Genomic DNA, 16,059 nt, shown 5'->3' with positions numbered 1-16,059 from the left:
TTAAAGGGTTGTCAATTTGAATCATGACTCTTTTTTGATTACCCTTGCATTCACACAAACATAACAAATCAGCACAGATGGAGGGATAAAGATGCAAGGTTAGATTTATACAGCCAGTGAATAACTAAATATGTTGAACAGCCTACCCCAAATGTATTTCCTACAAAAACATTTTTTTGAACTATGATTTGGATGACTTTTGACCTGTGTGAATAACGCATGATTCTCTCCCAAAGCCAAGCCCTAAATTCATCACACAACTTATCACGCTGGAATGCAATTTTAGAACCGCACAGGATCATACACAAAAGCACAAAAGTCTCTGCCCGGGCAGCACCCGGAGCTGGAGACTGAGCAGGCAGCAGTGCAGAGGACCCTCATCAGGGTGCTCCTTGATTTAATGTGTATCTACACCCACACCTGACAAACCAAGCCCTGAATGAGGCCAGATACGCAATTCAAAATATGCCAGGCTACAGAAAGCATTTGAAAACAAGGACAATCAAACTAAAATGTGCTCTACAGTCCTGTGGTCAAAACACAGGGAAATACTCAGCTCTGAGGCCAAACAGTAAGGGCTTTTAGGATGACCCAGCACACAGACAACGTATCACTGCCAGGGACAGCAGCCCCAAACCTCTGATACGAAGCATCTTATCAAGTATACAACAGACAGCAAAGACAGGCCACACTGCCTGGTGACACACAACTTTACAGTCAGCTTGTTTCTCCTACACAGTTTAACGAGAGGACTTACCTTTGTGTGTGCTCATCCTGCATGGCTCTTTCTGCCCTGCCTCATCCTTCTTCTCCGCAGGGCCGGTGCTCTCCTTGTGGGGTGAGTCAGGCAGGAGCTCATGGCAATGGAAGCAGCTGCTCCACACCCTGCTCACAACCTCAAACCACGGGGCCGAGGAGCCCCATCCTGCCCAGGGAAGGAAGTACTTTGGGGGAAGCTCGTCACCACCAATGGTCCCCACCTGGACCCAGCAGCAGCTTGTCACCACCTGGACAGCTCTCCAGTAGCCCGTCCATGAGCACCAAGGCCGTGACTCCCACATGGCAGCTGGGACGCCCTTACCTGTGCGTGTCAAACCGGCCGCAGCTCCCTGGCCTGCAGGTGCCGAGCCGAGGGACGGAGATGGCCCCAGGTGCCGTCCCTCTTTGGCTGGAGGTGACACCGTGACCGGGGCAGTGTCTCTGGTGCCTGAGCTGCCCCGGGGCCGCTCCCGAACGCCCCTCAGATGGCCCAAAGCAGGATTCAGGGCAGCATCAGGCCCTTGGGGCAGCAGTGGCGCTGAGGGGTCTCTGTGAGGGGAGCCCGGGGCTGTCTCCCGGGGCACGGCTGGTTCCAGCAGGTTCCGGCTGGTTCCGGCTGCCCCCCTGAGCCCCTCAGGTGATGCCTTGGCGGGAAAACCCTGCCTGGACACCAGGAGTGAAGAGAAAGGAGGAGTGGCTGAGGGGGCAGAAAGAGGTGACAACGGGGTTAATTTGCCTTTTTTTCTCATCACCCAAACCTATTTTAATTGCCAATTAATTACATGGATTTCTGCTGAGCGGAGTCCGTTTCTCCTGTGCCGATGGCCCTGTCCATCGCCACCCACCAGCTCTGTCACCAGATGTCCCCCTGCCCTGCTGAGGTGGGGCACTGACATCTGGCCACAGCTGGCCCATGGCAGCTTGGCCACTTCGTACCAATCACAGCCATAAACCCTGTGCAGTGTCCTGGGAGACACCCAGCCCGGGACTGGGACACGGACACGTAACGTGGGAGCCCTGAAATGGGGGAGTAGTGAGAGGGAAGGTAAACCAGCCCATGGGAAGGGTTACAGGGATCCCCAAACCTCCAGTAAAAGATGTGTGGAGCCTAATCTAGCTAACCCGCAGTGACAGAAATCAAACCATGACTTGATCACAACCTAAGTGAGACACTTAGTAAGACACTTGGTGAGATACTTGGGGAAATCTGAGGTATGATGCCACTTAATTTATTTGACGAATATTAAGAAATGGCTTGAGACCAATTCTGACTTTATCTACATTTAAAGTAAGGTTAGACTTTTTGCCTAGAAGGGAAACTACCTATTCAACGCCCTGCTGAAAACTGGCAAATCAGTGAATATGGAGAGTGAGGATTTCTGTTGTCATTAATTGAAAACTTTCCAACACCTTCTTAATATTGGTATGAACCCATATTTATAAAAAAGAGGCTCAGTACTTAATAGATATTGAAAACACTGATGGAACATCATGTCTCTTTTCATAACAGTGACTTGGTGATATTTCTTAAAAAGTGCACTGCACAGCTTGTTTTCTCCCCTAATCATTACCACCTCAGCTAATAAGAAATAGCAAAGCAAAGGTTTGCAATATTTTCTGTTCCTTAAAGACCTTGCAGCAACTTTTTCTAAAGTCAAATATGGAGACTTTCATCCACAGTTTTCCTAATGGTTGTTCAGGTTATTCTTTGACCATCCAACTCCTCACCTTTGACCATCCAGCTCTTCACTTTGTTTGTAACATGGCAATATTATACCTCCAAATAATAAAAAATCATGCTGGTTCAGTTCTTCATTAGGATGTTACATAATCAAAGTTGTGAATGCTGCAATAGGAAAATAAACCATCAGGAAAGCATTTGCCACTATTGGGTTCAGTTATGGGTCCCCGTGGAGTAAAATTCACTTTTATGCAGACTTGGGTAACTGCCAGGGATAAACCCTAACTTTTTTTTGGACTTAATTTACCAGGAACTGAAAGAAGTTTACTTGCACAAAAGCAGCATAGCAAGAGACAGCTTTTATGGGAAAAGGAAGACTTGAAAATTTATGCTATTTTGGAGTTCTGTCTTTTCATGCTTGAGCATGAAACGTGAGTATAATTGGTTCCCTTGAGTACACAAATTGAGAGCCTGTTCACCTTGGAGCACAGGCTTCTCATTTTTAAGTAGGTGAACATGTAGCAACTAAACATTTCATACAATATACTACTAGGTCTAGAAGCCTGGAGAACTTGTTTTCAAAAGATCACAGCATGCACACAGGAAGGAAGTATTGCTCTACCAGGGATTTCTTTTCTGTGCTTAAACATAGAACAATTTCACTAGATTCAAGCAAAAGGAAAAGTTGATCCGGTGAAGAGTTAGAGGACAAGTAAGAAAGCTTTCCAAGTCTTTCTGATATTTCTGCACACCTCCCATGTTGAATAGCACGTGAAAACACACTAGAATGTTTATCAGAAAGTGATTTGCCTTCAGGAACCATAAAAACTTGATTTGTCTTCTGCCAAATTTTGTGAGCTTGGAAAATCTCAATTAGATAAAAAAATGCTTTAAGATGAAACACTTCATTGTGGGAAGGGAGGTGGAAGGGACAAAGTCTCTGTGATTCTTTGTCATAACATTTTGGGGTTTTATGTATACACACAAATTCTGAAAGGTCTATAAAATTTCACTTAAACCCAAAACAGACCAAGGATACAAAATATACCATTTCTAATATAGCTTTGAACAGACAATGCATCTTCATGTAGTATTTGATTTAATGCCTATTTTATCACAGATGATATAATCACAAAAACCTGAACACTTGAAAGCAATTCGACAAACAGAACCAGATGTAAAACATCTTGAAGTTAACAAATTCATCACAAAGATTAAGGAGGACTTGAAAATAGTGGGTTTCAGAAGTTTCCAGCAGACCAACACATCTGTTCAGTCCAGAAATGCTCTCATACTTCCTGATGTGTTTACACAGTGAGAAGACACACTAGGAACTAGATGAGAAGCAATTTTGTTCCTGGCGTTTCATTACCTTGTTTCTGCAGCAGCTCCAGGGCACAGAATAACCACACATTAATATGCAACCAAAGTACATGGATGCAGTGACCTCAGCAGAAATATTACAGGCAGTTGGGAAGCAAGGAAGAAACGTGCTGTTGTGCTCCAATAACTAATGGTAAAGAATCCCTCTGTCTATGACTAATTATGTATTTATTACAGCTTATGGGAAGTGCCCTGTAGAATCACTTTGCATAATCATTTTTAAACTGTAATAAGAACACCATGCAAAAGGATGCTCCTTTCTATGAATGTTTAAAAAAAATGAACCAAAGAAGCAATTGAACATTTCCTTTACTTGATCTTCATGAACAACCACCCATCTGAAGAAATTATACCCTCATCTACACTGGCTTTGTAATAACAGTGTACCCTTTACATTGTGCTTACAAATTTAACTCCTCACACTCTCCAAGGATGACCATTAGCATCTGTGCCCTCACTGCCATAGTTTTTAAGTCCAACACAAAAAGCAAAGAAAACACTAGCCTGCCTGAAAATTTAAAATGCTTCAAACTTCCCAAAAGTACTTGTTTGAAACTTGACTGCTTGTCAGAAGTGAGCAGAAACTTGAGCCAAGCATGGGAGAGCCAAGATCTAGGAGAGGTGAGCAGACACCACCAGCAGCCAGGAAAGGCAGCAGTGCCAGAAGTGTTATTTCCAGTCTTCAGTCATGGCTTTTAAATCCCTTCAAAAAAAGTCCTTCAAAGCTCTCATCCACTCTAGTGGTTCTGGATACTGTCCATATTAATCACTCCTAGGAAAAGAAGAAAATATTGTGCTTGTGCAAGCAAAAAGCTCATGGAACTGCATGTAAAATTTAAAAGTTAGCCCCTTATAGCATTTGGAGTCCAAAAGGATAATGGAAAGAAAGCACTGAGTCAACAGTGGAGCATCTGCAACCACTTTCAGTGAAGATGGAAGATAAGCAGTGCTCAGGAGGAGCTTTCTTATGTGACACATGCCTTCAGCATTCCAGCTTGCTGGCTATTGTCACCATTTGGTGCAAGGAAAAACACTGCTGGCACAAAGATAGTTTTAATATAGCTGCACAAAAATATCCCTTGCCCCCCAGGGTTTAGTTAGCTAGTTGTCTCCTATTCAGTTTTCAAGCAAGATTCAAATCTGTCAACAATTTAGTCTCACCAGATTAGCTTTGTTTGTACTGATTTCTAGGTGCAGGGCTACATAAGGACATCTTGTAGTATCAGAAGAATCAGCATTTTAAAGTACTGAACTGTCACTGCTAAACATCCAGTGTCCATTCAAGCTATTTCAGAGTAAGGATCTTTCTGGTACCATGCAATAGCAACTTCTCACTGAGGTGAGCTTTGGCATGGAAACACAGGCTTACTCTTGAGAAACCAAACCACCGCTCTGCTGCATGGTGGGAAAACTCCTGCTGAAAGAAAAGGTCGTGAATATTTTGTTGTATCTGAACTTCAGATCCATTTTAAAGCAAAAGAAAATTATCCTTGGCTTCCATCTTCCTTTTCCCTTAGTACATTCATGTCTAACATATAGTAAGATTCACTGTCTCCTGGAGGTTTCTTATGTTCTCTTCCTCAAAAAAACCTCACATCTTCACTTCTATATTGTATATACACAGCATGAGATTGCATTTTCCATGGCTGGTTTTAGTTTTGGGAATTATAAGCTAGTGCCATGTGCATTTCAGGCCTCTTCAACTCTTCTGTCCTTCATGGGTGACAAACTGTGATTTTTATCACAGCAATAAAGTGTACCGAGATCCATATCAACCCATGGTCCTAGAGTTATTAAATTTGTGACAACATTATTTCTTACAACATTTACCACAGATTGTTAGAAGTGACAAATTTTTACTTCATTATATAATTGTTTGGGTTTTTTTCCCCTCATATTATGCTTTGCTTTTTCCATCTGTTAGTTTCCATGAAGTTGCAACACAGTTTTGGCACAAACTTGGTAATTTCCATCACAATGTATTCATCTTTCTTCATATTTTCATCAACATCTGGAATCGTTCTGCATTTCTCAGTAGAGAAAATATTCCCCAAATCTTACTCCTTAGAAGAATGGGGAAACTTGACACTGAATGATGCTTTGACTAATGCAAAAACATTTCTACATCTTCATAACCAAGTATCTTCATTTCCCAACATAATTTACATTTATTCTGATTCAATTCAGTGTCAAAAGGATTTCACAGCATACTTTTTGTAGTTATAGCTCCAGGTATTCTAAAGGGTACTGGGAATAACAAAAGAATATACTGCAAATATACTTAAAGGTAATTCCAAGAATTTCAGAGAATATTTTCTGGACTATTAAAAAAAAAAACCAAAACAAACCAAAACCAATCCCAAACTTTAAAGTTTGTGACTTATTTTTCTTTCAAGGCTGAAAACTTGCTTTTTGGTTTTGCTCATGTTCGTTTTGCTATTAAACCTTACTACAATAAGTAGTTTGCTAACATTTGCTAACATTACTGCAATTTCTTCAGAGGAAAAAAAAGTCATCTCAACTAACCATTAGCTCCTCCTAATAGCCATGTCAATATTCAAAATTGGTAAATAGGTCTGTTCTACTACTTTATTTTTATTTATAAAGTTTGCTTTGTTGATTCATGAAAGCATGTAAAACATTAATATTCTAAACACTATAAAAAAATTACATCTGTACATCTGTAGCAAAGGAAACAAAAGATAAAACTCAAGTTTTCTTTAATACAATATATCATCTGCAAAAAGCCTCTTGTAATTATCTGGATTCTTGTAATTTCTGCTCCAGATAGTATCTTAGGCCAAAAGAAAAAGAAAGGAATTTTATAGCAAACCCACAAGTTTACTGTGTGCTCTTCAGGTTACAAGATATTCCTCACTCACAACTACCCCTAATTCAAAATAAGACCTCTTATCTTCAGCCATTCTAAAACACCTTCCCTTAGCTTCTTGCATGTCCTGACAGCTCTCCACTTTCAGAGAAGCTGTAAAAATATTGCAACCATATATACACCAATCCTGTATATTGAAAATTTTTCTACAAGTTCTCTAGTTTTTGCATCTTCTCAAATCCTAGAAAAACTTCGCAGCAACTCCAAATAAAAGCCAAACCTTCCTTTTGCTCAAATGTCTGTGACACAAAGGAAGCCTGTTTTTCAAGGATAAAAGGTAACATCAGCAGTGTCCAGGCTTGTCTGGAATCAAATTCTTCTAAGCTTGCTTCACAGTACAAGCACAAATTTCTGAATGCCCCTGCCTATCACACCTTTCCTGACCAGCTTACAACAGTACTCATAAGCCTTTTGTAACTGTGTTTTCCAGGCTTGCAAAAAATAAGTCTCCTCCAGCAAGTGTTTGATTGGATTGGGGTCAAACAGTAAAGAGAGATGCCTCAGTTTTAATCTTTACATAGTTTGGAGACTCCATTTGCAAGCCCCCCTGCCTCTCGACATTTCCACTGAGTTTGTGCCAGTGCCTGGTAAATCTGCACTCAGCCCCACATCCTTCAGATTCGGCCTCTGTGGAAGAGTTTGTTTTTCTGGTTCCTTCCCAGACTTGTTCCCACACCTGCAATTCTCAGTAGCTGTTCAGAATAACTCACAGATTTTTGCAAGGTCAGTGAGCTGGGAACGCTGCCACCGAAGTGGAGAGGTGTGTGTTTAAAATAGTTAACTAAGAAACCACGGGAGGCTGGAATGACAAAATGCCTGGATGCACTCAGTGAGGTGAGCAATCCTGAACCTGCACCACTGCCTGTGGAGCAAAGAGACAAGACTGATGATATACATTGTGTACACATGAACTCAGTGGGAAAGCTGTGCCTCTCACTGGAGGCTGACTGCTCATGTCCCAGCATCCCAAAAAAGAATTCCCTTTTTTTTTTTCCCCCGCTTCCGTACTTGAAGTGACACTACCATGAAAGAACATGTAGAACTGCCCTGCTAACCTGAGCAAAACATAGTCATTCAAATGGGAAGACCAAAGAAAGAATAGAACTTACGTAAGCCAAACCAATAAAGCCTGATATGAATTGAACCTGAGGTAATTTAACTCCTCTATATTAATTATTAATGACAGGTATTTCAACAAAGCACTCACTTAAAAGCCAGACACTGTATATGACAAAAAGAACAGTAATACACGAAGCATTAGCATGTGAAAGAAACATGTTGCAATTATGTCAAATACTGCTTTTTATATTTTATTAACAAGCAAGCATCCCTGGAACCAGGTCTATATAAAAAATACTTCACAAACCAATCAGAATACAAGGGTGTTATATAAATTTATTTTATGCAACACTGATTAGTTTTGAAAATTCCCATTTTTAATGTCTTAATTTCAACTTTCATTTAAAAAAAAAAAATCACTAAAAGGACACAACCCACAAAAATACAATCTGTATCTGCTCTATATTTACAGATAACTGGTCACTATTAAGGCACAGATTTAAAACTAACATTTTATGTAGCAAGTCAAATATTTGTGCATAATATAACACAATACGGTACACTGTACGGTTATATTCCCTTTGTGGAATCAAAACAAGTGAGAAATTTTTTACTTCCAGTGTGTTCTTTTTTTTTTTTTTGTGTCTGTGTGAAGCCCTACTGAAAAATATTGTTGTTCGAGGGAAATTCTTCACTTTGGTGTAGATGATATAAGCACTGCTCAGCAAAAGACCACATCAACTTAATACTGTAATAAAATGAGTTTCTGAGTATAGTACCATCTGGATACATAGCAAGTACTTACAAAAGACTAGAGTGTAAAAGCTTTCTGATGCTTTTAAGTTCAGGTAAAATAAGCAAGAAGGGGTTGCAGAAAATTCTGTACCAAGTGCAGCTGAATATTTATTTAATTAAAAATATTTTATAAAATAACATGGCTGAATACAATTTGATTTGCAAACACTGGTCTTGCAAGTGGAAACATAGAAATGACAGCTTACCTGTAAGCACACAAGTAGCCCCTGTGAATGGAACTACCTACATGCTTAGAAGTAAGCACAAGTGTAAATAGTTTTAGAATGAGAAGTCGTGGCTTCTGAGAGGGTTTCCATGAAGTTGCTCTTGCCCATGTGACACACAAGTACCTCTCAGATATGTGGCTATTGACTCCTGGCATTGAGCACAGTGACTGGTGTGAACAACTGTGTACCAGACACAGCTTTATCCAGTCAGATCTGTAGTACCACTGTAAAACCAGGCAAAGATGCTACTGGACCTAGAGGGGAAGTCACCCAGTTATACACCATTAAGTAGATATGGCTGAAATGATTACTGAGCAGCAATTTCTAGCTAACCACAAGAAGACTTTATATTATTGCTTGATCATCTATGCCCTCAAGTAACAAGTCTCTTTAAATTCCCTTTGTGTGTGCAAATTTCTCTTTATGTCATTTTGCATTCTCACCTTAAAAGAAAGAATTATCCATGGAAAGTGTCAGAACTCTTTCTCACCCATTTTTGCATAAAACCCAACTACTGTAAATGTTATTCTAATGCCTTCTGTTAAGAGCACTTGACAGTGGTTTATGTCCATCTCAAAAGGCTTGTACACTGAACATAAATAGTACATTACAGTAGAGGTAATTCACAATATTTCTCATGGGAATGCTTTTCAATTAATGCTTGGAAACTACGTATTGCATTGCAAAAAGAGGCACTTTATGAATTCCTTCATTATATCTGAACCCTTCATAAACCCATAACACAACATCTGTCAAGACAGAGGAATAACATTGCCAAATCATTCGGACTTTCACAGTATAAGAATGCAAAAGTTAGCTCTAGCCACTTATAACATGGACTCTTTCCGTTGAACATAACTTGTTTCAGAAATAGTTCATCTCCGGAGTTTGAAACACTTCTGCAGCTGACAATTACAAATCTGGATCGAACAAAACAGATGCTATTACACCTATTTTATGTAGGTCACTTAATTGCTGCATGCATAGTCATGTAAGTAATATGTGTCATTTATTAAATGGCAACAGTGCTGTCTTGTCAAATTAGATTAGTTGTCTGTTTAATCAAACTGACAGCCTGGAGCTCTAGTTTGATGAATGCCTTTCATTCTCTACCATAAATCTGCAGTAGATCAGTTTAATCTGTTACGTATTGTAGGTGTATAGAATCTAAAAATAAAAGTCTGATATAAATAAGTGTCCTTTAGTGGCAGGGTACTAAAAATAGCCCTTTGCTTTGAGACAACCATTAAAAACACTTTTAGCATAACAGGCAGCAGTTAAATATGTTGACTGCAAAGGGTTAATATTGCAAGGTCCATTTTGGTCTTTCATTGCATCTGTTACAGTGAGTATTATTGCAGGCAGCATTACACTGCTTCATAAGAGCATAATAGGACTGGTCCACTACCAAGTGACTTGATTTTGGAACAATCTCTTCAGATAACTACCCGGGAGACAGAGAGAGGAAAAAAAAAATCTGGATAAGAACCGGATTCTAGTACCATTATAGTGAGATGTGACTTAATGCAGGAACACCTGAACAAATTTGATTAGTGCCAATATAAAAATTGATATGGAAATGAAAGAGAGAAATAAATTTCCACAGGACAAGAAATCAGAACATGTAAAGTGCAGAAAGACCTCAATAATTATTTTAAGCAGTACCAGAAAAATCCATCTTGATAAAACCAAATCTATGCTCTCTGGCATCCCAGCTCTTCATTCTTCCTTCATTCAACAAAGTAAAAAATTCAGTGCATACATTATAGTTATAGGTAATAAAATACTAAACAAAGAACCCTATATTATTATTATTGCAAATTCTGTCCAATCTACATGAGTAAAACGTAACCCACATTTGGTGTTTCGAAAGAGAACAGACAAAATGTGTTTTCTCTGTTGATTTTTTTGTTTGTTTTTTTTTTTTTTGGCACAGTATTGTGCAGACGAAACGCTTTGGTCCTTGACGCCCAAACTCCCAAAGTGCAGAGGGTGGTGTGCAGTGAAGGCTGTCCACAGGATTGCCATGTCCATCTTTACAGCTGACTTTTTAGAGCCACAACGTCCTGCTACCAGCGGCCGCTGACACTGGCAATGTCCGAGTGATACTGGCGCGGCAGTCTCCCACTGGCTCCACCTTCCAGGAACGAGGCACGGATGTTTGACGGATCAAAGAGCTTTCTTCGGTTTTTATTCAGTTCTGTAAAGGTCAATCTCTCATCAGAAATTAAATTTTAATATTTTGAGCCAAATGCAACGCAAAGCTTCTGTTTAAACAAGGAAAATATTTTGGATGGAACAATATGAACTGAAGGTATCTGTGAGGTACTTATTCAGTTCAACAGTTCAACAGGATAATCAGTGTCAGCTTAAGGCTCAGAGGCTGCCTAGGACACAGGCATCTATTTGGTGCAATTCTTATTTGGCACCGGTACAGTGTGAAGTAGATAATTTTTTGCAATATTGATTTAGAAGCAGTTGACAGAGCTGAAACACTTTAAAAAGTTTGTTAGAATACTCAAAGACTGCAGTCTTCCCAGAAGTATATGCTGCAGCACAACCGTGCAATGTAAACTGAGATGACAGAAAAGCGTATCTTGATCATTTCTTAATGCACAATTCTTTAAAGACAAAACTGAAGCAATATTTTAATTAGGACTTTCAGAAAAAAACAGATGATCACCTCTCATTCCAACATGCACACTAATCTTGTATTAGCAAAAGCTCATCCAAAATACTTTTTTCCCCCACTTTTCTATTCTTGTAACCAAACTTCATGACAGATAGAAATCACTGAAATATTACACAGATATTCGTGACTGCTACTAAGTACATTGCATTTTTGCCCTTTTTACTGCACCATTTTAAATTAATAAAACATTCACTAATGGCATCAGTAGAAGAGATGAAATTGGGAGGAAAATAATGTAGTGTTACAATGAAGCATCTGAAAGAAACTCTTCCTCTGATACGGATTCATTGCCTAGTCAAGGAGGATAGCACTCCTATGTAATAAGAAACCTCATGCTATTTATCACAATTAGAAAAATCTAGTTAGGCTTTATATACTACAGCATATTTTAAGAAATTATATTTGGCCTTCTTTCTATATGTAGGATCAAGACAACCTATTAATTAAAATGGGTTAGAAAAATTCCAAGTAAGAGTTACATGTTTCTCTCAAACCCATGCATTTGTGGCATAAAAAACTGCCAAAAAGCCAAAGCCAAAAAACTCAAAGCCCCTCAAAAGCAGGCAGTTTTTCCCAGCAGGACGATTGCCCTGCTAATCAATAAAGTGGAGGACAGGGAACTAAAAGTTGTGACTGGTAGGTAGTGCCATTCAGACCCTGTAGTGTTTGTAATCCCAGAGCTTCTTGGACCCACGATTTTGGAGCATCCAAAAAACTTCACAATCTGCAGTGAAACCAACTTTCACCAAGCTCCAACTGTACAGGACTATTGCAACTTGAGCTGCTATTTGGTAATAGCAAAGCCTGGTTTTAAGCACCTCAGGTGAGGGGCAAGCTGTTATGACCTCTGTGGACTAGAGTCTTAGTCCTTCCAAGCTCCTTTGCCAACTATAAGTTGACTCGAGTGAGAAGAATACAAACAAACAATGCTTAAAAATCAACCAAATGATACTTTGTGTTATTTACCTGAGATTGCAAGCAGCATTTTTCTTCTGGCACCAAAAGTGGTAATTCCTAACTCTTTCAGATCTTGATCAGTAAGAGTAAGGAATGTCTGCAGATCAATCTAGAGTAAAAAGAAATAGGAAAATTAGGCAAAACAAGTTTTCACACAAAAGTATTAATAAATAAATGTGGTTCAGAATAGCTTCATTTTTTTTCCCCTACTGCTTTGTACAGGTACTCTATTCCTACTCAGCCAACCTATTCCTCGCATGGAAACAGCAATTATGGCTTTTCAATGGCTTCTTCACACAGCTGCTCAATTTGCTACATTTCTGACAGAGAAGGAGAAACTGAAAAGTAAGCAGTTTTAGAAAAATCACAGAAGATCAATTAGTCTTATTTATTTGCAAATCTTGAGATTTTGAGTATTTACCAAAACCACTACAACACGCTTGGGAACAGTGTGTATGCCAGGTATCTATGTCTGTAGATACAGTAGGTGCTTCAGATTATACCAGGTTAGCACAGGAGGATTGCTCAACTCCTGGTGACACATTTGAGTTCAAGCACCGAGCATTCAACAGTGTGTGCAACAATGGATGTTTGTGGTATTTCTTCTCCCAATGCAATTCACAGAAACAGTGGAAAATTGTTTATAGTTTTCACCCTGGTCAAACTACTTGGCTCGTCTGGCACCTCATCAGCAGCTCTTGAGATAAGAAAAACCACAACAAAAACCCAGCTGTGAAGCAAAAACCACCCTTAGTATCAGAAACCAATCCAGCTCTCTCTCCTTTTTAGGAGAGTGGCTAAAATAACAGGAAAGGATTAAGAGACTGGATAATATGGGTATTATGGAACATTCAGAGGAACATACAGAGGAGATAAACCTGAAGGCTGTACATAGAATTGAGGCACAGCTGGATTTACTAATTCAGATTGGGGATTGACCCCACAGCCCTTAAGCAGCACGATTAGAGAGAGAGAGACAATGAATGAAGGCACGAAATGCAGCAGATGCAGCTGTCCCCAGGCTGAGCCAGCAGCACTGCACTTCAGGGCACTCAGAGTGCACGTACAGGAGTGACTTAGGGCACAGGAGACGGTACAAGTTTGCCTCCTGTCTACCCTTCTAACAGTGCAGTACACACTTGAATGCATCCTTGGTGTGTGCAGACACGAAGGTGCCATAATACATGAAGGTGGGTCCATAATACATGAAGGTGCCAAATCCAGCTGTGGTCCTTCCCCTGTACCACATGGGATACAGACAAAACCCACATGGACACCTCCACCCTAGTACACCCAATTCCAGCAGTGTGGCACATACAACTTCCCATTTACAACTACAGTGCTTTTGGGACAAGCTCAGGAGGCTCCATGCCTGTGAGTCTTGCAGCTGGGCCCACTGTACTTTTGTGACACAGTCAAATCTGGCAGCAGAATAAACTACCTGCAAATAACCAAGTGGACTCTACCTATACAGCACTCTACGGTTAAGGAATACTTGGAATAAAAGATTAGCTGGTGTGGAGGTGGAAATCTCACACAGTTGACTGACCATATCTCCCTGTTGGGAGTGGATCAAAGGAAGTCAACTGGCACACAGGGGAAGAAGCAGGAGATGGATATATGTGACCCCAGCATCGGTTGAGACAAGATGTTACTAACAAATGTTACTAAAAAAGATTGGATTTCCACAACCTACACATAAAACAGACTGAAACCTACGACATTCTAGTCAGCATCCTAGTTTACAAGTTGGAGCCAAGATTTAAACTTCCTTGAATGACAAGAATCCAATCCTACTTTGATTCTTTGTTAAGTATAAATCAAAGGTGCAGGACAACATAGTACTCATGTCCAGGCTCGCTATCTGGAACCTGCAAGGTGTATGGAACACTTGGAAAGAACAGCCCATGAAAATCCTGCCACAAAGTGAGAGCTCCCAGTGGCTTTGGTCAAGAGACAGAACAACTGCTGCTGGAACAAATCCTACTAACACAAAGATGTCTTTCAAAGGAACACTGACCTCTTGCTGTTGGAATACGTCCGTGTATTTGCCCAAACCAAGCTTACTGAAGAGCTCAGGCAGGTCAGATCCCTTAAACAAACTGTTCAGGTTACAGCCATTGCTTCCTGTCAGTGAGGAAATGCAGTCCATGTAATTGCTGCTACTGAGATAGTGCTCAGCTGAAAGGGAAGAAGTGCATTTTTTAGACACTTCACAGAAGGGCACACTTTTCTATCAGCTAGATCATTAAAATTACAAAATACTTAAATCTTTATTTTTCAGAAAAGAAAGCTTCTCAGTGGTCTAAGAGAATGAACACCACAAAGCAATTTTTTTGTTCATTAAGTTCCAATGTTTGTTTTCTATAGAAAGACATTTGGGTAAACATTTTAAACGATAAAATCACATTATGGGAACTGTCACATGGATACAAGCCAGAAAGTCATGGAAAGAGCTACAAGACCCCACGGCTTTTCCTCCTCTTAAGCCCTCTCCTCCTTTCCCCAATGACTATTTTGGAAAACATCATTGCACACAAAGGCAACCAACACTTTTTGGTCTGGATGGGGAAAAAGCCACGCTGGAGCTATTCTTGATAAAAGGAATATGATGTGGCCATTATTTTACTACAACACAGACAAAAAATGAATGCCATAGTTTATAAAATACTGAAACTGGAAACCCACTCCCTACACAACTTTAAATTACATTCCCAAAAGATAATAGCTTTGAAAAGTTTCCACAATGAGTTTCTTAAAAAAAACCAGAAACCTGGTTTGGCAGTGAATCCCTTTCCTGCATGTGTGCATACTGATAGTATAGAATCACATAGTTCCTAATTATTTTTCCTCATGCTGTGTAAGAACAGGATAGCTCCCATGCTATCGAGCATATGTGTAAGTGGAGCCACTGGGAGTGCTCCCTCCCTCCCTCCTGACATGGGAAGAATAACAGTGAAAGCATAAGCAGCTTGTGGCAGGTAAAGGGTATTTTCCCAGGTAAGCAAAATTAAGATTTCCCCGGAGACTTCTGCTATGGCCTTCACTACAGAATGCCAATGGTATGTGAAAATCGCCATTTTTCACCACTAGCTGTGCTAAATTTCTTATTTTTCTGGGCACAAACTAGTTAGAAGCATTTGGGATTGGATTTATGGAGCTTGGAGAATTTCTGTCTAACTCAGCTCCATTTTGGAAAAGAATTTTAAAATACAGTAGACTGTTCAATGTTGAAAATGTGAGTGTTAGCTTTGACAAGTGAAGCAATAACTAAATTGAGTTTTTAGACTTTAAAAGGTGATGCCTTGATTTCTTCACTATCAGAGAAAAGTAACACTGAAAATACCCAAACAGAAATTCATGATCCTCCTTCTTACTGCAGTCAGGAAGCATTATCTTAAAAATAAAGAAGAAATTCAACACAACTGTGCAATTGTGTCAATTAAGTCATACATTTTAGTCCTCCAGCACCTATACATTAAGGTAACTACACTTGTCCAGCCAACTCATAGATGTTTCTTTTATCCTTCCTCTACACCTTCCATTCTCTGGGAAAGCTGCAGCTGCTGTAGAACAATTTCCTCCACTTCCGGTGTATTTTCTATATTTGAAGATA

The 16,059-nt window shown here is 39.9% G+C and overlaps 2 protein-coding genes across 3 annotated transcripts in view; both read right to left on the bottom strand.

Annotated features, from left to right (window-relative positions):
• PHYHIPL (phytanoyl-CoA 2-hydroxylase interacting protein like) overlaps positions 1-1,327 on the bottom strand; it is a 132,153-nt gene extending 130,826 nt beyond the window's left edge. The window contains exon 1 of the mRNA XM_017836363.1: positions 1,082-1,327. The gene's annotated coding sequence lies outside the window, so the exon portion shown is untranslated. The remainder of the gene's footprint in view (positions 1-1,081) is intronic.
• A 6,800-nt stretch (positions 1,328-8,127) lies between these two features.
• BICC1 (BicC family RNA binding protein 1) overlaps positions 8,128-16,059 on the bottom strand; it is a 102,783-nt gene continuing 94,851 nt past the window's right edge. For both annotated transcript variants that reach the window (XM_017836365.1, XM_017836364.1), the window contains exons 19-21: positions 14,464-14,624; positions 12,453-12,552; positions 8,128-10,994 (exon numbers count right to left, since the gene is read on the bottom strand). In XM_017836365.1, the coding sequence (XP_017691854.1) occupies positions 10,864-10,994; positions 12,453-12,552; positions 14,464-14,624 (392 nt within the window). In that variant the 3' untranslated portion in view covers positions 8,128-10,863. The remainder of the gene's footprint in view (positions 10,995-12,452; positions 12,553-14,463; positions 14,625-16,059) is intronic.

The sequence above is a fragment of the Lepidothrix coronata genome, unplaced genomic scaffold, assembly GCF_001604755.1.
Source record: "Lepidothrix coronata isolate B3197 unplaced genomic scaffold, Lepidothrix_coronata-1.0 Scaffold276, whole genome shotgun sequence".
Taxonomy (NCBI): domain Eukaryota; kingdom Metazoa; phylum Chordata; class Aves; order Passeriformes; family Pipridae; genus Lepidothrix; species Lepidothrix coronata.
The sequence above is the reverse complement of the archived record's forward strand: the minus strand, read 5'-3'. Positions and strand labels throughout refer to the sequence as shown.